Raw genomic sequence first — 23997 nt, forward strand, 5'->3', positions numbered from 1 at the left:
CACACCAGAAAAATGAAGCAAGTGTTTCCCCACGTTCTTGTGAAGTGAGAAGCAATTGCAGTCACTCATCATGTGGTTTGGGGTCCAGCCAGGTAGGAAAAGGTACACCGTTTCCACATCTGGCAGCAACTCCCCTCTTCCTCTCACTCAGAATTCTAGAGCAAGGATAGACCATAGATCACCGAATTTAATCCTCTCATTTAATAGATCAGGAAAGGCGCAGAGTGAAGTGGCTTAGCCAAGGTCACACAGCAAGTGGCCGCTAGCCTCTTTATTGAATAACTAGTATAGGCTCAATGTTTATGTCCCACTATTTGCACGTAGCTGATTTAACACCCCTATTTTACAGACGAGAAAATCAGGCTAATAGGAACTTCTGCAAGGCCTCATAACTAGGGAGTTGGCAAAGCCAGCTAGGGTCTTCCAACTCCAACATACCCTTTACCACCAGACCACAGGGCCTGTAGGAGGAGGGTCCCCCATTACCTCAGGAAGTCCAATGTCTGCCCACGCTGTCCTCTGCCCCAAGGAACAGTGGGGGTGAGTCAGCACCCCCCAGAAGCTGTTATTGGGGAAGCGGGTGAGGGGGCTGTTCAGATATCCTGTGCCGGTATCCACAACAAGCAGGGAGGCCTGTGTGTGCTGAGCTGCTTGGTGCCCCTGTTCCTGCTAGCTGAAGCCAGGGCCTCCTCAGTCGTAGCTGCCCTTGTAGCTGCTCCTCCCTGCACTTTCATCGCAGAAAATACAATCTTTCCTCCTCCCCCTGCTGTAACCTGCCTCTTAAAGGGACCAACAAGCATCTTGACGCCAAATCTGAGAGAGGGCAAAGGACCTCCCTGACCCCAATAGGACCTTGCTGTTAAGTAGGTTTCCAGCTGTGGGCCTTTCCCTGAGATGTCCTCTTTCTCCCCTCCTCAGCACCACCCTGTCCCCGCTGGAAGGAAGGTGAAAGTTCCCTGGGATGTCGGGTTTCCACACACTCTCCCTCAGGTTACCCCGGCTTGGCTTCCTGTACCTGTTCCCACCCCAGCCTGAATCCGGGGGCTGCTCTTTGTTGAGGGAATGCTGGGGACCGGGAAACCCAGGAATCCTCGGGACCAGCAATGGCACCCAAGGGGTTAAAGGTCTGGGCCCAGCACCGTCTGGGGTGTTTGAAGTAGGGCGGGGAAGGGAAGGGCTGGAGTGGTTGAAGAGGCAGCTGGTCAGGACTGGAATGAGTCCCCCCTGTCTCCTATGCAAACTTCTGGGCCATGAGCCGTTCCCTTAAAAGCACTGAGAGGGAGGCACCCCCACTTGGGTGCTGGACTGGATTCTTAGAGGGGCTACCTGAAGCAGGACTTTTTCCTACATTGAAGTCACCAACTGAGGACAGGAACAGGTCCCCCATCTTTGGAATATCTTCCGGGTCTGGTGAGTTTCCCTCTTCCCTTTCCCTGGGTCCTTCCCTCGTGAATGGGCATTCCCCAGAAGCAGAGATCTTCAAGAACCCCTCAGCACCCCAGGAAGTGGCGGGACAATTTGTAGCTTCTCCACCAGCCTCCCACATTCAGCTCCCATTTTCACTCAGGGGGCATTTTAAGTGTGTGTAAGTATGCAAATAGGGAATCACAATAATGGCCAAGAGATAACACTTACTGTTCGTGCAACAAGTGATTTTAAACCCTTTCTATACATTCTTAATCCTCACAATCCTATGGGGTTGATATACCATAATCCCTACATTACAGGTGTGGTTTAGAGAAGTTAAATAACCCACGTCACTTAAGAGGTAAACTGTAGGACTGGGGTTCAAACTCAAGTTCATCTGACACCAAAGTTCATTTTGTTGTCTTTTGGTCTCTTTGTCCTACTCAGGAGGTATGGACAGGAAGGATGGCTCTGGAATTTTAAAACCTTGAGATCCTAATTCATCCAGGGTCCCCTTCCTGTAGTGCCTGACATTGTTCTCTTTATCCCTGGGGATCAATTGTGAGATTTAAAGGGCCATCAACTCATACCTGTGAGCCAGAGACTCCCAGATTCCAGATTACCCCATCCATCAGATTAGAGCTTTCCTACTCCACCCACTACTTATAGCTGTCCCCTGGAATCTGATGGGTTAATTCCCTGTGACACAGTGGCCAAAGTCTTCTCAGGTGTGTCCCTCTGAACCTCAGACCCTTTCTTGCCCCACCCTTCTGGCACAGCACCCAGAACACATGCCAAGAAACTGGAAGGAGGTAGAAGAGCTCTGACTGGTCTTACCCTCCTCTTCCCTAGCCCCCGCACATCATGGGCTACCCTGGGTCCCAACAAGCTCCTGATAGAATAAGCATAAGGGCCTAGCACAAAGGAAGAAGGCTGGGTTCCTAGGTTCAGTTTGCAAACCAATTAAAAAAAAAAAAAAGGTGCTCATACTTGGAAGCCCAAAGCAGCAAATTCCTGACTGCCTTGTGAGCCTAGTATATGGAAGAGGTGCGGGTGGTTTAGGGTGGGTGTCTGAGATGCCTGATTGCCTGTTTGAGATGCCTGAGGTGTGCTTCGATATGGGGGCTGGGGGTGCCCGACTCTCTAGCTTTGAACTTCTGGAACTAAGTACTAACAACAAAATTGATCATTCTGCCCTGTGGGCCTGGGAAGAAGGTGGGCGCCTCTCAGGAGGGGACCTGGAAGCTGGTGTGGGCAGGCGGCTTTTGCCTGTACTTACCGCGTCCCACCGTTGTATTTGTGCACAGACCCTGCTGGGTGCTCTTCTCTGGGCCTGAAACCTGGTGGGTGCGAAAGCAATGTTTGCTGAATGAATCCTCTCTCTGTACCCTTGCCTTTCCTTTGATTTTGGAATTGTGATGCTACTCTCTGGCAGTTGACAGGAAAGTCAGAGAAGGAGAGTGAGTTCCAGGACACCAGTGTTCAGCACATGGCAAAATCTCATGTATCTCACACTGAGAGAGAGAGCAATGATGTAGCTAAGTCAGGGTGAGGCAGGAGGTATTAGAGACTCAGGTGCTATGACCTGCCATAGAATGGGGTGTCCGGGGAGCAGGCGTAGGAAGGAACTGGGGTTACTGGGTCTTCTTTATCTGCGGCTAAGAGAAGCCCTGCTTTAGCCCTCTTTGCAAGACACTGTTGGATTAATGGTTTACTTTCTAGGGGAGAAGAGGCAGGTAGGTTAAATTTTGAACCATCAAAGGGTTTCCTATGGCCCCGTTCCCCAGGGCTGGGGGACCTGGAGGAGAAGCTAGTAGACCCTCTCGTCCGGCCTCTCCCTTCCTCCCCGTTCTTATTTCTTTATTACCTGGTTCTTTCGGGTCTTTCCCGTTATTGTCCCCGTTTGGGAGATTTAGGACCCCAGATCCAGACCCAGGGAGCCCCCCAGGCTGTGAAAGGACCCTCCAGCATTGCCCCAGTCCCCCTTCCGAGCTGTGTGGTTGCTATCAGCAGCTCCTCCTCCCAGTGTTTGCTGGCAGCAAACATAGGCAGAGCCCTGGCTGCCCCCCCATCACCTCATCAGACTTCTGAGAGAACAGAGGGAAGAGAAAGCACAAACTGAACTTCTTTGGAACCTCCGTCTAATTTCTTTTGGAAGCTACTTCCTTTCTTTGGCTGGGGGGGCAAGGTGGGAATGGGGTGGGGGTGGGGGTGAATAACAATATTGCCAGACTTCTTTCCGAGCTAACTATTGCTTGCTTTGGGAGCTTGTCTTCTGGTTTCAGAAGAGTCCTCAGGCTCAATAGTGGATGATGTGCCTTGAACACTCGGCTCCACTTCCTACAGCCCTGTGACTTTGAGCAAGTTTCTTTACTTCTCTGTGCTACCTGTTTCTTCATATATAAAACAGAGATAATGTCCATTTCAAGAAATGGTGGTGAGGATCCCACAAGATGATGTCGGTACTCATTATGGGTTAACTCTCTCGCCCGCAGACTCCAGATGCTCTTTAGGAAATGGCTATGTTGGGGTCTTCACTGTCCCTCTGCCCCCGAGCTTGTTGCAGAATGCCTGGTGGGTGTGCAGTGAGCCCTCATGTCACTCTTTGATCTCTTTTTCCTCCTTCCTGAGATTTTGAGACCCAGTTGCTCTAAATCAGGAGTCTGCAAAGACTTAAATAATAAATATTTTAGGCTTTGTGGTTCTCTGTCGCAACTACCGACTTTGCTGTGATGAGGTGAAAACAGTCATAGAACAGATGTAACTGAATGAGCATGGCTGTGTTCCAAAAAAACCTTCATTTATGAACAACTGAAAGTTGAGTTTCATATAATTTTTATGTGTCACAAAGTAGTAGTATTCTTTTGCTTTTTTTTCCGACCGTTTAAGAAAGATAGCACGGGGCTGGCCCTGGAGCCCAATGGTTAAGTTCACGCGCTTCACTTTGGCGGCCCAGGGTTTCGCTGGTTCGGATCCCGGGCGTAGACATGGCACCGCTTGTCGGGCCATGCTGGGGCGGCGTCCCACATAGCACAACCAGAGGGATCTACAACTAGAATGTGCAACCATGTACTGGGGGGCTATGAGGAGAAGAAGAAGAAAAAAAAGAAGATTGGCAACAAACATTAGCTCAGGTGCCAATCTGTAAAAAAAAAAACAAAAACGTAAAAAGATAGCAGGATGGATTTGGCCCACAGGCTGTAGTTTGCCAACCCTGCTTTAAATGACCAGAGGCCACTCTGTCCCTCCCTTCCCTTTGAAGAGGACAGCTTCCTCAGCACTCTTTTCTATCAGAAGTTAGGATAATTAGTCCCTATCTCAGTTGTTTTAGTGTCAGCCCACAGGTAATTTATTTTCTCTCTCTTTTTTAAGAGACAACAGGGGGCAATCATCATATAATATCTCTCTCTACTACTGTCTTGGGCCTTCCTCTCTCCGGCTCTCCATTTCTGTCTGCCCTGCCTTCTCTCTGCCTCTAAATGATAATAATAATAACAACAATAATAATAGCATTTATTAAGTACCTAATCTGTGCCAAGTACAACGTTAGTTGCATCCATACGCCATCACCAAGTCTCTCAACATCCTTAAGGGTAGGTATTATCATTCCCATTTTACAGATGATTCTAAAACTGAAAAACATTAAGCAAGTTCCTAAGGTCATGAGGTTGTGAAGGCGGCAGAGCTAGCAAATCTGACAGACTTCAAAGCCACTATAAGATCCTAAAGAAAGTATGGTCTCAGAGTTTTGAATAACAGATGTCTCTGTATTAAAATATTATATGCTCCCATCTCAGTGCCCAGTAGATTGTCTAACAAATCACCAATGACTGGTGTCATAGGTGGAGGTTGCACACTCAGAGGAGGAGGCAGGAGACACTGATAGTCTGTGTTGGTGGGAAAACCATCTGATCAACAGGCAGGAAGATAAGTGAAAGGACTTCTTAGAGCCCCTTCTTGCTTTCCTCCCCTGCCCCCATCTCGAGCGTCTGATCCCAGACCTATTTCAAATCTCCTATCTCTCTGTTCAGCGGAAGCAGTGATGTGACATGATGTGATCTCATTCGGGAGCTAAATAAAGCCATTGTGTGAGACCCAGCCCTGGCTGCTCCCTTGCACTGTTTCCTGAGCTCAGGAGGCTGAGGATATGGGAGGGGGGAGCTGGGAGAGAGCTAATGAGAGGAGAAGCAAAGAGGAGAACACAACCATGGGGGCCCCAGCTTGAATTTCCGAAAAAACGGAGGAGGGAATCTTTCTGGGAGGGGGTTGAGGAAGCCTTGCTAAACCTCACCTCTTTGAAGGATAGAATAAAAATTATTGACGTTACAGCATGGAGGGGTGGAGTTTAGGAAAGCTTTCTGAGAAATGGAATGAAGATCTGAGGGAGAAGGAGCCCAGTGGATTCCATTTTCACAGAGGGCAGACACCATGAATGAAATGACAGAGATGGTGGGAAAAGGGTAGATCTTTGAGAAGAGGCCAGATTCTAGTTGGTCTGAGCTGGAGGAAGAAGAGGGAAGATCTCAGAACATAAAGATCTCAGGATCAGAAATGTCTACCAGGCCCGAGTAGCAGGGTACCCTCTCCAGCAAGTGGCCCCTCCAGGGCTGGAGGGAAAGAAAAGGGCTGCACTTCACTGCAGTCCTTTCCTCTTGCCCAATCGGCACTGCAGGCAGGACTGGGGCAGGGAGAGCAGAGAGAAGCTGGCTACAGGGGGTGTAGCTCAAGCAGTCTTTCCTCTTTCGTGAGGTCACCGAATGCCAGAGCACACAAGATCAGCGCAGTGCCCCCTCGGCGCCCCTCAATTTCTGTCCTGTTCCCGGTCCCTGTCTCTCTTTTCCCAGTGAGCACCTCCAGTTCCTATTCCTCCCTCCACCACTGCTTCTCACAATACTTGTTGTCAGTATTCCCCCCGCCCCCCCAAATCTCAGCTTTGGAGACCCCCGGTTGGCAGGAATGCTCTGGCCCTCGGGCTCTGTCCTGCTCCCTGCAGATCTGCCTATCCCATTTATAGACAGCACATCAGATGGCACGAGGCCCAAGTTTGTAGACCAGGGGAGAGAAGGTCTCTCTTGGTGGCTGGCTGAGGGGTCCCTTCTATGTTGCTTTCAGATGTGATGAGCATGGACCGGCACAGGGCCTGGGCCGGTTTCCCAGGCCTCTCCTTTTCTATCCTTAGACCCACCCGACAGAGCAGCAGAATGCCGTCTGCAGAGGCCTGAGCACTTGTCTCCCTCCTTCCCTGAGGTGGACAGGCATGTGGTCAACACGGGCTCAAGTGGCTTCTCAGTAGTCCTGAGTGGGGTGGGGGCAGTGGACAGGTTGCCATGAGAGAGGGTAAAATAGATTGAAGGAGCAACTTTCCAACAACCTGCACTCTCCTGTGTGGGGAGAGTAATAATACAGAAAGCCTTGGAGGAGGCAGGATTCTGGCTCACTGCTTCCTGGTCCTCCTGAGAACTCCCAACATCTCACTAGCTGGGTGGTCCCTGGAGAAGGGGAGCCTGGGAGACTCATCCTAGCAGAAGGTCCAGAGAGACAGGGCCTAGGAATGAGGTATAGAGGGGTATGCAGTAATGTTAGTCCCCTTCCTGCCCCTCCACCACCTTGATACTCTGGTATGTGGTACTTCTTTCTGGAATGGGACTTATCATTTTCAACTTTAAGAGCACCTGAGGGTTCTTAACTCTGAGACACGCTGAGGCAAGCCCTAATGGCAGCCGGGGGTGTTGGGCAGTGACAACAACGCCCCCTTGGAGGAGAGAGAAGGAACTGCGATGTGGCTGAGGTTGGGAGCTCTTCTCTCTGCTTCCCGGGGAGAGGTCATAAGCACTTTCTTAACTCCCCATATGACCAGAGTTCTAGAGGGAAGAAATCACAATATTTTCTCATTCCTAAACCTTTTCTCTCTCTTGCTTTATCTGCCTAGCCTCCTCCCTCTCTAACTTGGCCAAATCCCAACCACTCCACCCCTCCAGGCCCATCTCAAAGGTTTTCTACTTCCTTCTATTTCCCTTTTTTGAGTCTCCAACTGGTTATATGCACTCATTCCTTTGGTAGCACAAGGCCTTTTGTTGAAACTTCGCTTGTCGCCTTTGGCATACTCTGGCCAGTCAGTCATTTGTGTTTTGTGCTTTTGTCTGTGTGCACATATGCACGCATGCACACACACACACACTCACTAGACTATGAGTTCCTCGAGGACAGACACAATATCTATTTCTCTTTGCTTGGCTTGGCTTTCTGCCACATAGATGCTCCGTAAATGAAATAATAATGAGTGAATGAGGACGTCATTAGGTACTGGTAAGAACACTGGACTAGAAGTCAGAAAACCCAAGTTCTAGACTTGGCTCTGCACTCCATTTCCAGTGTGATCCTGAGCCAGCCATTCTCGAATTCAGTGCCTCAGGAAAGGGAGGGGTAACTAGATACTCTAGGCCCTGCTGACTGTGACATCTTTCTAGTTCCACGTTTCTAGAGTTCTAGAACCCTGCTCATCCTTCTCTGTCTTCTTGACTCAGACTGGCCTGTGTGTGCCTCCCATGAACAGAGACGTCCCAGAGGTGTTCCTCACAGGTGGAGAGCCGGTACCCCAAGGCCACACTCGCCGCTGCCTGTCTGTGGTGGAGTCCAGAGAGCAGCTGGAGGAAGAGGAGGAGGAAGAGGGAAAAAAGGAGGGAGATGGCTTCCATGCTGTGCCCCTCCGAAGGTCGGGGGCTTTCCGTGCCCATAGCCACAACTATGACCCCTTCAAAAGACATAGTTGGGGGCCAGGCAGGGAGCTCCAGGATCCACTGAGCAGGTAAACCGCCAGGGGACCTCCTGTCCCTCCTTCCCTCAAGTCCTAGACCCAGGAGAAAGTGGTTGGAAAGGAATGACAGGAATTGAAGAGACCTGGTCCCCTAGGTCTCTTCCCCAGAGAATCAGAACGCAGGCCTATTGTGGGCCCTTGGGGATGATGGACCCTACCTTTTAAAATGTGGCTCTCCCTAGTGGTCCTAGCACCTTCTTTCTACCTTGTCTCCAGGGCAGGCGGGGGTCAGAGTGGAGGGGGTAAGGTATGGAGTTGGGGTGAGTATCAGGACGCTTGGTCTTATTGCCTCCATCTCCAACTGGGTTTCATAGAGCCATACAAAGGTGCCAGAGCTGGAAGGGACTCAGGGATCACACGGCCCAATCTCATTCTACAGGTGAAGAAACTGAGGCCCAGAGAACTTTGGGAGATTTCTTGAAAGAAGTGGTCCCAGGGTTGGAGCATTGAACCTGCCCCTTTCCCAAATTGCTGCCTACCTGCTGGGTCCAGCCTGAGGCAGACCCAAGATGTTTTGGACCTCATAGTATGGCCCTGCAATGGGGGAATAGCTCTTCTTGCTCAGAGGCCTGCTTACGCTCGGCAGACCGGAAGAGAGGGACCCATCTCTTCCCCCGTCTCCTGGAAAATCCCTGACCACTTCCCCAAAGACAGAGGAAGTCAGAAAGAGAAGGTCCAGGGGTCAGCATGAAGAGTTCAGTGTGATTGGTCATGTGAGGGCCTGCTAGTCATGGAAGGGCACTGTCTCCATGCTTTGGCAATGGTCCCCTTAGACGAGTTCCTTTAGCTCCGGTGAGTAGACGAACCTTCTCTACCTCCTGGGCAGAGCTGGCTGGACCAGGTGGAGAGAGAGGACCCTGCGCCTTGTCCCTGAACTGGCTTGGGTGGGAACTCAGGTGAGAAGCCTTGCCTGGTGGGCTCACGGCACCTTCCTAAGAGCAGCTAGTCCAAGGCAGAGATGCCCTGGGTACCCCTTATGTGGTGCCAACTGTATCTCAGAGTCTTCCAGGTGCCACCTTTCATTATCAGGCATAACTTCTTGCCCTTTGGGTATAGACAGAAGGGAGCCCTGGGCACACCATTCAGCTGAGTGGGGCCAAAGGTTGGCATCAGAAACCAGGCAAGGACTGAGAATCCAGCTTGCCCTTTCCCTCCCCCTGAATCCCAGCTTTCTTCTGGAGGGCAGTACTGTCCTTTGACCAGCAGGGGTCACCCTTGCCTGCAGCCAGCTCTGCAGCTCTGCCAGAGCACAGCCGCAAAGGGAGGTTAGTTTGGGTCTGGGTTGAGCCTATGCCAACAGGAAGGGCTGGGCTGGGGGCAAGCAACAGGGCTGGGCTGAGGCAGTGTTCCTCCCTGTGCCCGTCACTGGCCACTGGATACAGAGGGCAGTGGTGGCAATGTGTGTTTCAGGAGCAAACTGCAGGCATCGGGATGCACGAGCCCCCAGGAGGCCCCCTTATTGCAGAGCCAAGACGAACTGGACACCTTTCTGGAACTGCGGCACCAAGGTGGCCGATCCTCCCACGTGGTATGGACAGACTAATCCCGGTGGAGGCCACCGACTTCCTCCCCCTCTCCTGCCCCCTTGCCTGTCCAGCTGCCACTCTGTGCCTCTTCTGTTCTGCCAGCTGCTGGGTCTCTCTCTGTACGCAGGCATCACTGACTCCATCTGACTGAAGCGGAATCTGTTGTCTGTACCCCACCCCTCTGTCTGCTTCCCCTGGTCTGTCTGCTCTGTCCCCCACTCTTGGTATCCCACCTCTGTCTCTTTCTCTAAGACTCTCTGTTCCTTCCTTTCCGTGTCTGTGTCTCTGTATTGATGTGGGTATCTCTGTTTCTCTCTCATTCAAAATCCCCTGTTCCCCTAGTTATTATAACCACTTCTTTCTGTAGACCCCACGTTTCTCAGAATTGGAGCTGAAATTATTTGTGGGATGAAACTAGGCATCTGGTACCTTGAAAGATAATAGTTCTCTAACAAGATAATCGTGGGATTATCAAATGAGAAAGGATAGAGAGATTGCCCAGCCTTCTGGCTTAAGGACACATAAAACTGGGGGGATCTCAAGTCAGGACCTAGGGACTACTGAGGATATGAGGGCATTAGAGACACCACTAGATCTACTAGCTAAGAGTCCCTGAGTGCACAGAAATGTCTCAAGCCTGGTGACTAAAGGTTGCCTCCCTTCCTGCTCATCCTCTAGCTGGCGAGGGTTACCCACCCCCGCCTCGTTGTTCAAGTGCCTGTGGTTTGGGAGAGACGCTGACAGCAAGGGGCTGTTACAGCCTGTCAGGGAGACAGCAAGCCCCGTCTGATTCCATCGCCCCCTTTTCTCCATCAAGATCTCTGCCTGTCTTCCCTCACCCCCATGTCAATGTGATATGGTAGAAAGAACAGGATTTAGGAGTCAAACTGACTCTAAATCCTTCATTTACCAGCTGAACAATTTATTTCATCTTTCTGAAAATCAGGATAATAAAAACAATCTTTTAAAGTTGTGATTATTAGATGGTAAAAGGTGTTAAAGTGCCCAGTACAGGCGCTGGCACCCAGGAGGAGCGTGAGAAATAGCACTTCTTTTTCCTCTTCTCTCCAGCATTCCTTCATACTTCTTTCCCTCTCTTCCACCTTTCTCTTCTCCCCACTTTCCCTTTCTTGGTATTATACGTGCTCTTCTTTCCCTCTTTTCCCTAGTGCTTTTTTCTCTTTTTATGCCTTCCTGCTTTGATTCCTCTCCTCTTTCCACCCAATATTTAAGCAATCCCCTTAAATTCCTCCTTGTCTATATGTTGGAGGTTTTTTGGTTCTTCCTGCAGTAACGTGTAACGCGTAAGTTCTCCACCAAAGTCCACAGAACAGAAGTCTGAGACTCTTTAAACTAGACTGGGTCTTGGGGACTGATGGTCCATGAGCCAAGTCTAGTTCCAAAATTTATTTTGTTTGGCCAGCATGGTGCTTACATTTTTTAAAATTCAGATGTCCTTAAATGGGGCCTGTTCACTCCACTTTGCCAGAGTTGCTAATACCCTCTGATGTATTTTGTTCCCTTTGTCTTTTAAACATAATATTTAAAAATGAATGCCCAGGGCTGGCCGATGGTGTAGTAGTTAAGTTCAGCGAGCTCCACTTTGGGGGCCCAGGTTCACAGGTTCAGATCCCGGGTGGGGACTTACACACTGCTCATCAAGCCATGCTGTGGCAGCGACCCACGTACAAAATAGAGGAAGATTGGCACAGATGTTAGCTCAGGGCTAATCTTCCTCAAGCAAAAGAAAGAATGCCCAGTAAATCAACCACCCATCTCAAGAACTAGAACATTACCAATACACTTATCTTTGCCTATGTCTTCTTCTCTTCACTTATTCTCTTGCCTTCCTACCAGAGATAATCACTATCTTGAACTTTCTTTATCATTCACTTATATTTTTTATAGTTTTAACACAAATATATGTATTACCTAATAATATATTATTTCTTTTATTTATTTCTGAGTTTAAAAACAATGATGTTATGTTGTACAAAATTTTCTGTAACTTACATTTTCATTCAACATTCTGTTTCTAATTTTTACCCATTTGTTGCAAATAGTTATAGTTTATTTTCATTCCATTCTTCTGTTGATGGACATTTGGGTAATATCCATTCTTTGCTATTATGAAGAATTGTCACTATGAATATCCCTTTATCCATCTTCTGCTGCACATTCACAGGAATTTCTCCAGGGTATATACATTGGAGTGGAATTGTTGGGTCGTAGAGTATGCAGATGTTCATTTTACAAGATAATGGCAAATTGTTCCCACTCCCATCAGCAGTATATAAATATGAGTTCCCATTGATCCACATCCTTTTCAACATTTGGAGTCATCAGACTTAATTTTGCCAATCTGGCGGTTATAAATCTCATTGTGGTCTTAATTTGAATTATCCTATTACAAATGCAATAGAGCGTATTTTCATATGTGTGCTGGTCATTTGTGTTTCCTCTTCTGTGAAATTCCTCTTCATGTCTTTTTTTTTTTTTGAGGAAGATTAGCCCTGACCTAACTACTGCCAATCCTCCTCTTTTTCTGAGGAAGACTGGCCCTGAGCTAACATCTGTGCCCATCTTCCTCTACTTTATATGTGTGACGCCTACAACAGCCTGTCTGCCAAGCAGTGCCATGTCCACACCCGCGATCCAGACTGGTGAACCCAGGGCTGCTGAGAAGCAGAACGTGCAAACTTAACCACTGCGCCACCGGGCCAGCCCCGCCTCTTCATGTCTTTTGCCCATTTTTCTGTTGGGTTCTTTGAGGGTTTTTCCTTTATTGTTTTGAAGGCATTCTTTGTATATTCTGAATACTAATCATTTGTTGTTATATGTGCTGCAATGATCTTTTCTCAAAGATGGAGTAATGTGGTTTGTCTTTTCCCTCTCCTATGGTGTCTTTAAATAGACTTTCTTAATTTTTAAAAAAATGAACATATTTATTGAAGTATAACATACATACAAAACATGCATTAAAAAAACTTTGAGGGCCTGGCCTGGTGGCACAGCGGTTAAGTTCACATGCTCCGCTTTGGCGGCCTGGGGTTCACCAGTTCAGATCCTGGGTGCAGACCTACACACCACTTGTCAAGCCATGCTGTGGCAAGCATCCCACATATAAAATAGAGGAAGATGGGCACAGATGTTAGCTTAGGGCCAGTCTTCCTCAGCAAAAAAGAGGAGGATTGACAGCAGATGTTAGCTCAGGACTAATCTTCCTCAAAAAACAACAACAAAACACTTTGAAGGCCAGCCCTGTGGCCTAGTGGTTAAGTTTGGCATGCTCCACTTCGGTGGCCTGGGTTCGGTTCCTGGGTGTGGACCTACACCATTTGTCAAGCTGTGCTGTGGAAGTGACCCACATACAAAATAGAGGAACAGGGGCCAGCCCCATGGCTGAGTGGTTAAGTTTGCACACTCCACTTCAGTGGCCCAAGGTTTCACCAGTTTGGATCCTGGGTGCAGACATGGCACCGTTCATCAGGCCATGCTGAGGTGGTGTCCCACGTAGCACAACCAGAGGCACTCACAACTAGAATATACAACTATGTACTAGGGGGCTTGGGGAAGAAAACAAAAACAAAAACAAACAAAATAGAGGAAGACTGGCACAGATGTTAGCTCAGGGCAATCTTCTTCAAACAAAAAAGAGGAACATTGGCAACAGATGTCAACTCAGGGCAATCTTCCTCAGCAAAAAAAAAACCAAAACAAAAAATGAACTTTGAGATTTTTATTGGAGTTGCATTGAATCTAAAGATTAATTTAGAGAGAGTTGACATCTTTATAATATTGCTTATTCCTATCCATGAAAATAGTATACCTCTCCATTTAATGTCTTTTAATAAAGTTTTATTATTTTTGCCATATAGATCTTAGATTAGATGTATGTATTAGATTTATTCTTAGATATGGTATACTGCTTTTGTCAAGTTTTTAATTTCAGCCATTCTGGTGAGTGTCTTAGCGGTATCTCATTCTGGTTTTTTTTTTTTTTAAAAAGATTTTATTTTTTTCCTTTTTCTCCCCAAAGCCCCCCGGTACGGGATTGTATATTTTCGTTGTGGGTCCTTCTAGTTGTGGTATGTGGGACGCTGCCTCAGCATGGTTTGATGAGCAGTGCCATGTCCGCACCCAGGATTCGAACCAACGAAACACTGGGCCACCTGCAGCGGAGTGTGCGAACTTAACCACTCGGCCACGGGGCCAGCCCCTCATTCTGGTTTTAATTTGCATGTCCCTGTTGAAAAGTTTTGTTGGGTACCTTTTCACATTCTCTCTCTTTTTTTTTTTTTAAAGATTGGCACCTGAGCTAACATCTGTTGCCAATCTTCTTTTTTTTCTTCTTCTTCTTCTCCCCAAAGCCCCCCAGTACATAGTTGTATATTCTAGTTGTAGGTCCTTCTTGCTGTGCTGTGTGGGATGCCTCCTCAGCATGGCCTGACAAGTGGTGCCGTGTCCAAGCCGGGATCCAAACTGGCAAAACCCTAGGCTGCCGAAATAGAGCATGCGAACTTAACCACTCAGCCATGGGACCAGCCCCCCTTTTCATATTCATATTGACCATCCGAATATCTTCTTTTGTGAAATGTCTGTCTAAGACTCTTACTCAGTTTTTAAAACAGCTTGTCTTTTTCTTATTGATTGGTGAGGTTCTTTATATATTCTGGATTTAAGTCTTTTTGTTAGATATATGTATTGTGCATATTTTCTCCCAGTCTTGGACTTGCCTTTTTATTTTAACAATGTATTTAATAAGCATGAGTTTTTAATTTAGATGAAGCCCAATTCATCACATTTTTAATGGTTAGTGCTTTTGATCATGTTTGAGAAATCTTGCCTACCCCAAGAATGTGGAGACTTTTCTCTGAAGTTTTCTTCTAGAAGCTTTATAGTTTGAGCTTTCATGTTTAGGTCTATGAGTTATCTAGATTCTTGTGTATGGTAGAAATCAAGGTTTTGTGGGTTTTTTCCCCCATGTAGATATCCAGCTGCTCCCTTAAAAAACCTGACTTTCCCTATTGAATTGCCGTGGTACCTTTGTTGAAAATCAAGTGGCTGTATTTGTGTGAGTTTATTTCTGGGCCCTGTTCTCTGTTCCATTGATCTACTTGTCTATCCTTATGCCAATACTACATTGTCTTCATTAATGTAGCTTTATTGTAAGTCTTAAGAATGTGGTAGTGTAAGTCCTCCAACTTTATTATTTTTCTTTAAGATTATCTTGGCTATTCTAGGTCCTTTACATTTTCATGTGAATTTTGGAATCAGATTATCAATTCTAAAAATCAAAAACTCCTGCTGGATTTTCATTGAGATTGTATTGAATTCAAAGATTAATTCAGGATGAATTGACATCTTTCTAATCTTGAATCTTCCTATCCATGAAAAAATAATATCTCTCGCTATTTAGTTAAGTTTTCTAAAAGGAAAATATGTCTTTTAATAAAATATTAGGGGCCAACCCTGGTGGCCTAGTCATTCAATGTGCTTCACTTCAGCAGCCCATGTTCGGTTCCTGGGCACAGACCTACACCATTTGTCTGTCAGTGGCCATGCTGTGGTGGTGGCTCACATACAAAAAGAGGAAGATTGGCATCAGATGTTAGCTCAGGGCGAATCTTCCTCAGCAGAAACAAACAAAAAATAAAGTGTTAGTTTTCCTTATACAGGTCTTGTCAATCTATTAGATTTATTTCTAGGTATCTTATAGTTTTTGTTGCTATTATAAATGCTTTCTTATATTATAATTACATTTTATAATTATTTTTGGTTTATAGAAATGGAATTGAATTAATCCTTGTATAGTGATCTTATAGTCATTCATCTTACTAAGTGTTTTTTTAGTTTTAACAATTTATGGATTTTTTTCTTTTCTAATTAGACAATTAAATCAACCTTAAATGAGCTTTGTTTCTTCTTTTCCAATATTTATTCCTTTCCTTTCTTTTTCTTGCCCTACAGTGCTTGCTAGGGCTCTATTGCATGTTGAACAGAAATGCTGATAATGGGTATCTTTGTCTTGTTTCTGATTTTAGAGGGAGTACATCTTATGTTTCACTATTGAAATTGACTTTTGGATGTAAGTTTTTAAAAGATCCTCTTTATCAGGTTAGGGACAATTTCCTCTATCCCTAATTGCCAAGGCTTTAGTTTTACAATAGGTGGGTGTTGAATTTTATTCTATGCTTTTCTGTTTTTACTGAGATGGTTCCGGTTTTTCTCCTTTGATGTGATATTGAGGTAAATTACATTTAAAGATTTTTCTCATGTTAAACCACCCTTGTTTTCTTAGGATAAATCAACTTCGTCGTGCTGCTGCTGGATTTCACTTATGGTATCAATTATCTATTGCTGCAGATTGGCAACAGATGTTAGCTCAGAGCTAACCTTCCTCAGGGGGAAAAAAATGGGCATGGCTGTGTTCCAATAAAATTTTTAAAAATTAAAAAATTAAATAAAAAAATTTTAAAAAAGAATCAAGGTTATACTTGCCTTATAGAAGGAGTTTTCAGTGATCTATTCCTTGAAAGATCTGTTCCTTGCCTATAAAACTGTTTTGGCCTGCTGTGTTTTATTCTGTTTATAGAAAGATTAATTACTGATTCCGTTTCTTTAATAGGACAACTCAGACTTTCTATTTCTTCTAGATTCAGTTTTGGTAAGTTATATATATATTTTTAAAGAATTTGTCTATTTTGTTTGCATTTTCAAAATTCTTGGCATTAAGTTGTAGGTAGTATTCTCTTATCTTTCTAATCACTGCTCTTTCTGTAGTTAGGTCTACTTTTTCATTCTACTTTTATTTGTGCCTTCTCTCTCTTCGTCACTCTTATCAAAGGTTTGTCTATTTGCCTATTCTTAAAAAACAACTCTTGGTTTTATTGATCCTACTTTATGTTTACTACTTAATTGACTTCTGTTTTTTTATCTTTATTGTATCCTTCTTTCTGTTTTCTTTGGATTTTTTCTGTGGTTCTTTTTCTAACCTTTTAAGTTGACGTAACTCATTAATTTTCAGCTTTTTAAATTTTTCAATATAAACATTTTAAGGCTACAAATTACCCTTGAAATACTGCTTTGGCCATCTCTCACAGGTTTTGTTCTGTAGTATTTTCATTATTGTTATTATAAAGTATGTTTACATTTCCATTATAATTTCTTCTTTAACCAGAAAGTTTATTTAGAATGGTGTTTTAAAATTTCTAAATCTATAAAGATTTTTTTAAAACTTAAAAAATTTTTGAAATAAAACATACATACAGAAAAGTATATAAAACTTATATGAACAAGGTAACGCATAATTAGGAAGCAAACAGCTGTGTAACCACCCCAGGTAAGAAAAAGTGTCTGAGGCCAGCCTGGTGGCGCAGCAGTTAAGTGCACACATTACACTTCAGTGACCCCAGGGTTCGCCGGTTCGGATCCCAGGTGTGGACATGGCACCACTTGACATGCCGTGCTATGGTAGGCATCCCACATATAAAGCAGAGGAAGATGGGCACAGATGTTAGCTCAGGGACAGTCTTCCTCAGTGAAAAGAGGAGGATTGGCAGCAGTTAGCTCAGGGCTAATCTTCCTCAAAAGAAGAAAAAAGAAAAAGTGTCATCAAAACCCAGAAGCCCCTGTGTCCCTCCACATTGAGAACCTTCTCTCTCCTGGCAGAGATGATCATTTTCTTGACTTTTGAGATCAATTTTCCTTATAGATTTACCATTTTTGTATGCATCTCTAAACAATATCAATTAGTTTTGCTTGTTTTAAACTTTATATGAATGTAATCCTACAGTATATACATCTTTTGTGTCTTGATTCTTTGACTCAACATTGTGTTTGTGAGATTTATCCATATTGTTGGGTAAGCTGTGGTTTGTTCATTTTTACTTTTGAATAGTATTTTGATATATAAATCTATCACAGATTCTTTATCTAGTCTATTGGAAAGGAACTTCTGGATTGTTTCCTATGATCTCTATGATACAGATTATTTGAAGTGTGTTAAAATTTGCCTTATGGCCTGTATGGAGCCGGTTTTTATAATGCTTCATGTAGGCTTCAGAAAAATGTATTTTCTGGCGCCAGCCCCGTGGCCAAGTGGTTAAGTTCATGCTCCACTTAGGCGGCCCAGGGTTTCACTGGTTCAGATCCCGGGCACAGACATGGCACTGCTCATCAGGCCATGCTGAGGCGGCGTCCCACATGCCACAACTAGAGGGACTCACAACTAAAAATATACAACTGTGTACCAGGGGGCTTTGGGGAGAAAAAGGAAAAAAAAAATTATTTTCTAATGGTTGGCTGTGTGGTTTATGAATATTTCTATTCCCTATTGTATTAAACCCAGATTGCCTCATTTCTTTTTTCATTACCTGCCTGGCCTCTATAGCTTGAGTTTGTCATTTCTGGAAACTATTCAGGGTAAATCTTTTCTAAGATATTTTCTATATTAAGGAAGTCTGGGCTTGAATTGCAGTAGTGATGAATGCTAAATAGCAGGAATAACTTCCCAGCTACTTCAAATGGAATATCCCAGATATGGGTACTGGAGAGGGGTGGAAGGCCTGAAGGCCTTGAGGGGGCCACACTGTGGGAAAAGTGAAGAGCGTGGGTGGAAGACGGATGAGGCCTGACCTTTGTGTGAGGATTCTTGACATGATTCTAGGGTCAGGGTTCCTGTCATCCATCTGCTGGCCCTTTGGACCACCCAGCCACTGGCATGCTTTCCAAGTCTGTATCCATGAGTGGCATCAATTGCTTCTTGGGCTGCTCAGATCCAGCTGGTGAGTAAAAGTGGGGAGCAAAGCCGTGATGCCCCTTCCCCTTTCTGTCTCGCCACCACTCCTCCGAGCCAGCTGTTTAGGGTCCAGAGGTCCTGGATTATGTTTAACCACACACTCTTGGAAACCCAAAAATGCCTTTATTCACATGAGAGATCTGAATTCAGACCTTTGGCATTCTGAGACTCTCCTTTCCAATGAAGGAGGACATAGAACAGAGTGAGCCTCTCCAGCTTCCCCTGTCACCAGAGATGGAGGACAGTTACCCGCAATGTACCTTGTTGTCAAGATGAGGCATTGGGAGCTCAGTGTGAAACTTCTGCCCTCCCCACTCACCAGAAACAGAACGGAGACATCCATGCCTAGCCCCTCGTCTCCACATAACCCTGGTGCTCAGTTCCCTGGCTCCTAAATTCTTCAGTTCTGCTCAGCTCAGACCCCGCCCTCCCTCCCTATTCCCCAGCGCCCGCCCTCAGGAATGGCGTCACATGCACCTGCAGCTTGGGAACCTGATCCAGGTGGAACGGGTAGGGGAGGCAGCCCTGAGCACCTTTGTCTGGCTTTAGCTGGACACTTCCCGTCTCCTTTTGTCTTGGCAGGGAATTTATCCCAGTCGTCTGCCGCTGACCTCAGCCAAAGGTGAGTTTGGGGGACTCGGAGCCCTTCAAAGGCCCAGATTAGGGAGGGGCAAGGGGACTGGGCCCTGGATTTCGTAGCCCCAAGGGTCTCTGCTTCCTGAAACATTGCTCCGGTTAACATTTCTGATCAAAGACCTCCAAATATCCTTCTCTCTGAGCTGCATAGAATTTACCCTCTTCTCATTGGCCAGGGAAGGCTCAGAAGGTTCCCAGGAGCTCCATGGGATGCGGAAGAAATTAGGGAAAGAAAAGGAGTATCTAGACCCCAGGGTGTCAATTGAATAAAAGAGAATGGGAGTTGCTTGCTGTTGTCAGTGCCACAAAGGTGAGCTCTGGGACAGTCTTCCGGAGAGACAGTGACAAAGGATCATGGATCAGCTTGGATGGCTCAGATAACTGGCCAATGGGGAGTGGCTCTAAGGAGAGCTGGGCAAGAACTGTAGAGCCCCGAGGGGAGAGGGCAGGGGCTGGAGGCATAGTTCAGGAATCAGGATGGAGGCTGGGAGATTTCAATAACTACGTAAATAAGCATGCAAAATCAGCACCTGTTTATTTGGCTCCTATAGCCAGGCCTGATTGGAGTGGGTCAGCCCTCTAAGACAGTGTGGGTGTGTGAGCTAGTAATGGGCCCTTTAAGATATCAAGCTCTGATTTGTGGTCCTGAAAATCTCTAGCTGACACATCCTCCTGGCTCTGGGTTTGGGATTAGCTCATGGGATGGGGCTGATGAAATCCCAGGAAATTCAGTCCTTATTGGCTTTAGGCCCAGAGGCCCTTTCCAAACAGCAGAGAGGGTCGTACACAGGGTTCTTGTTTTGCGAGGGGAAAATGCCCCACTGGAGAGCCCCCACCCCATATCACTTCCGTTGGGGAGCAGCATGAGAGGAGGAGACTGGGCCTGGATTAGGTAGGAAGGGGAAGTCTGTATTTATCTGGGAGGAGCCTGCAGTTTTCCTCATAAACAGTGGGTCCTGGGAAACTGTAGTGTCCACATCCAGGAAGTCCTAGGAGGTGTGTGTGGGAGTGTCTTTCTTTCCGGGTCCTTCCTCTTTCTTCCTCACCCTTTCTCTGAGTCTTCCCTCTTGTATCTCCATTCTCTATCTCCTGGTCATGGGACCTTCATCTACCATCTCTCTGTGAGTATGTTGTTTTTCTTTTCCAGCTCTGCCTCCATCTCTTCACCTTTTCTTTTTCTTTCTGCAGCTGTAGCCAACTGGAAGGGGGCTCGGGAACCTGGGCAGGCTCCTCCCTGCGACGGACCCTCAGCTTCCTCTTGGGCATGACCGGGAAGGCCAAGGTAAGAGTCAGCCAGGGAAGCAGGAGGCCTGAGACCCACTGCCCTCCCCGCTTCTCCTCCTCCTCACCCCACTACTTGCGCCCCTCCCCCTCTTCCCTAGACAGAGACTCAGGGCAATGGTTCAAGTTTTAGGGGAACACATGTTCTCTCTCCCAGCCTCCCTCCCTATATCCCTGTAAATCACCTTTCCTCTGCTTTCTCCATGCTCCAGCTTAGCAGCCAGCTGTAGACAGCTGGAAGAGAGGAGCCTCAGAAGCTGAGGAGTGGCCTGGCCCTCCTGCTCCTTAGGCCTCACATAGCTAAGAGGTGGGCAGCAGAAATCTTAACCATTGGACATTATAATGATAATAATTACAGCAATACTTTTTACTTCTTCAGAGAATATTAGAGTTTGCAAAGTGCTTTTACACTCATAATTTTATGGGTGGATACAGCAGCTGAAGCAGTTGAAATTAGACCACAGGCAGAGTGGAAGCCAGGAAAGTATATGATTATGGAAGCACATGCACGCCATACGTGTGGGGCCATGTGCAGCTCTGACCTCAGGAAGGTGAAGGCACATTTCTTTCTTCCTTATTACCAACCCCTGGGCTCTGGTGAAACTGGGAGCTCTGCCTGCTGCTTGAATTCATTTCCACTTTCTTCATTTACTGGCAGAATGAGCCACCCCTCTTTTGCTCTCATGGCCTTCCCAAGTATGCATGTACTTTCCAAGCCAGGGCAGCTTCTGAGCATTGAGAGAAACCCCAGAGAAGACATCATCATATTCACCTTGAAAAACCATGGGATTCTCACTAAGTAAGGTTGCCTGGGCACCTCCCAGCCCCACCCACAGTGCCAGGGCTCTCTTCTCTGCCAGCCTTTGAGCCAGGATTCCCCTTCCTCTGGGTGGGCAGAGATGAAACCAGCTGGTTAGCACCTTCTCACCCAGGCCAAGAGCAGCTGGAGACTCTTAAAGGCGGGGCGGGGTTGGGGGGGGGGTGCAGGTGGCCCAGTGAGGCTTCTTCTCTCCCGTGGGGAACAGAGCTCTTTAGAGAACAAATACCAAGACCTCGGGTCTGAGTCCCATCTCCCCACAGGGTCTCTCAATTCAGGGTAGGTGAGCCTGTTGGCGGAATCGCCCTCTTTTCCTACAGTGGGAATGGTAGGAGAAGCTGGTACTGCCCAGGGGAGCCATCCAGATCCCACTTGGTCTGAATTTTCCCACCCTTGGCCTAATGGTTTGGTGAGGGGTTGAGTAACCGGGTGAAAGAGAATGTGAAGCCCAGATAGGCCGAAGGAAAGAGCCAGAGTAAGTCAGGATACTGTCCCACTTGGCCATTCCTCACCAGGGTCTCTGGTCCTGTCCTCCTGCTTCCCTCTCCATCATCTTCTGGTCCATCTTCCTTACACCCCCATGAATGTGTGTACCTGCCTCACTAAATCTCTTCTGCCCCCTCCTTCCAGCTCAGGATAAGGGCCATGAGCAGGTAAACATCAGGGGGTGGGGTTGGCAAGAAGCTCAGTCAAGCAGTGAGAGAAGGAAGTAGCTTATTCCTTCCTATTTGATTAGCATTGTAGAGTTGCCAAACACTTTTCCGGAGGTCATCTCATTTAATTCTTATAACACCCTGGCAAAGATAAGTATTTTATTTTAATCTCCATTTTATAGACAAGATTACTTAGAGGCTAAGTTACTTGCCCAAGATCCCACAGTTAGTAAGAGGTGGAGCGGAATTGCAAACCCAGAGCTTTGACTATATAATGTTGCCTCTGCCTCTGCCAGTAAACCTAACATAACAGTTTATCCCCCCTCTTCCCTTCTTCCACCATCTTTTTTTTTTTTGAGGAAAATCAGCCCTGAGCTAACATCTGCTGCCAATCCTCCTCTTTTTGCTGAGGAAGACTGGTGCTGACCTAACATCCATGCCTATCTTCCTCTGCGTTATACGTGGGATGCCTATCACAGCATGGCTTGCCAAGTGGTGCCATGTCCACACCCGGGATCCGAACCGGCGAACCCCACACCGCCGAAGCGGAATGTGCGCACTTAACTGCTGCACCACCCGGCCAGCCCCTCACCATCTTCTGATGGATAGCCATTGGAGTCAATTATGCCTTAATCATGCCCTCCCAGAATACACAATGTCCAGAGTAATAAGAAAAACAAACTTCCTCTTGGGCACTGTAGTGCTTGGGCCCACATAGCCCCATAGCTCTATCTGTTCACCTGCTGGCCAAGACTCCAACAATGAGTTTCTTCCCTGGGGCCAACTCCCCACCCCTGAAATGTGGGGACACATTTGTCAAGTTAAATGAGCTAAAGAAGGTGGTGGCTACTTTTTGATTCTGGCAGAAATTAGAGTTGGCTTTTGTTTTCGTGTGTCTGAAAAAATAATTTCTGAAAATCTGGGAGGTATCACTGCCTAGGAGTGGAGGAGGGATGCGAGTGGTTTGGACGAAGGGCAGGGGATGCCAAGGAAAAGGGTTCATTTTCCAGAGGATACAGAAAATGGAATTTAAGTCAAGCTGCAGGCCTAGCTCACTAAAAGTCCAGGTGTTTTTAAAGGTAGAATGGTTTCCTTTACCCACCCCCCAGCCCTCTTCCTTGCTACTCATCCTAAGAGGAAGAAGAGGGCAGGGTCACCAACAGCAGATGGGATGGAAAAAACACTGAAGATGGGGGTGGGAGACAGAAAAGAGTTGGAGGGTTAGGTCCTCTTCTTTCATAGAGACCTTTTTCTTTCTTTAAAGATTTTATTTTTTCTTTTTCTCCCAGAGCCCCCTGGTACACAGTTGTGTATTTTTAGTTGTAGGTCCTTCTAGTTGTGGCATGTGGGATGCCGTCTCAGCATGGCTTGATGAGCGATGCCATGTCCACGCCCAGGATTCGAATTGGTGAAACCCTGGGCCACCGAAGCGGAGCGGGTGAACTTGACCATTCGGCCACGGGGCTGGCCCCACATCAAGACCTTTTAAGTTGTCTTTGGGGACTGAGAGGTCACTCAAAAAACCTAGGGGTTTAGGTCCCAGGTTTACTGGATACCCAGACTGGAGTTTGGCCCTTTAAGATTCCATCCTGGGAGAAAAGCTGAGGTCCCAGCCCATCCCTTGTCTCTGGACCCCCTAGGGGTGGAGCCATGAGGCCAGAATTCTGGTTTTTGGCTGTCTGCTTTTAAATTTAGTACATTCCTCAGTCTTGGCTGCCCACTGCGGGGAGGTAAGTCTGGGGATCTGGGCCCGGAAGACTCAGGACTGCTGGTTTGGGGACATTCCTAGGGCCTTCCATTAGGTCTGCCTTGCAGGTGCAAGCCTGGAGGACTCAGCCTCCCCATGGCTCTGGGAAAGTCCTTTCTGCTTTCTAATTTCCATCTAGCCTAGAAAGGGCATGGTTATTTGCTCTCCTTTTTTCTGGTCTTCGCTATATAAGGATCCTAAACAGGGGAATGGGTGAAGAAGGAGGTGAAGGAGTTGCTAGGCAAGAGGGGAAGCCAGAGGAGCAGTGTGGGGGTGGTGTTGGGGGTGAGGAGCCCAAGCAGCTCAGCCAGTGGTG

At 46.7% G+C, this 23997-nt stretch overlaps 1 protein-coding gene across 9 annotated transcripts in view; it reads left to right on the top strand.

Moving 5' to 3' along the window:
• ARHGEF2 (Rho/Rac guanine nucleotide exchange factor 2) overlaps positions 1 to 23997 on the top strand; it is a 50500-nt gene that overhangs the window by 1725 nt on the left and 24778 nt on the right. Inside the window, exons 1-7 of one of the 9 annotated variants that reach the window (XM_070608633.1) lie at positions 880 to 1410; positions 7932 to 8212; positions 9632 to 9749; positions 16376 to 16414; positions 18416 to 18533; positions 19130 to 19169; positions 20372 to 20465. In XM_070608633.1, the coding sequence (XP_070464734.1) occupies positions 7953 to 8212; positions 9632 to 9749; positions 16376 to 16414; positions 18416 to 18533; positions 19130 to 19169; positions 20372 to 20465 (669 nt within the window). In that variant the 5' untranslated portion in view covers positions 880 to 1410; positions 7932 to 7952. Of the gene's footprint in view, positions 1 to 879; positions 1411 to 7931; positions 8213 to 8888; positions 9118 to 9631; positions 9750 to 16375; positions 16415 to 18415; positions 18534 to 19129; positions 19170 to 19850; positions 20180 to 20371; positions 20466 to 23997 lie in introns of those variants that run through there. The other 8 variants (XM_070608630.1, XM_070608634.1, XM_070608637.1 and 5 more) reach the window with 8 other exon arrangements.

The sequence above is a fragment of the Equus przewalskii genome, unplaced genomic scaffold (assembly GCF_037783145.1).
Source record: "Equus przewalskii isolate Varuska unplaced genomic scaffold, EquPr2 ChrUn-9, whole genome shotgun sequence".
Lineage (NCBI taxonomy): Eukaryota > Metazoa > Chordata > Mammalia > Perissodactyla > Equidae > Equus > Equus przewalskii.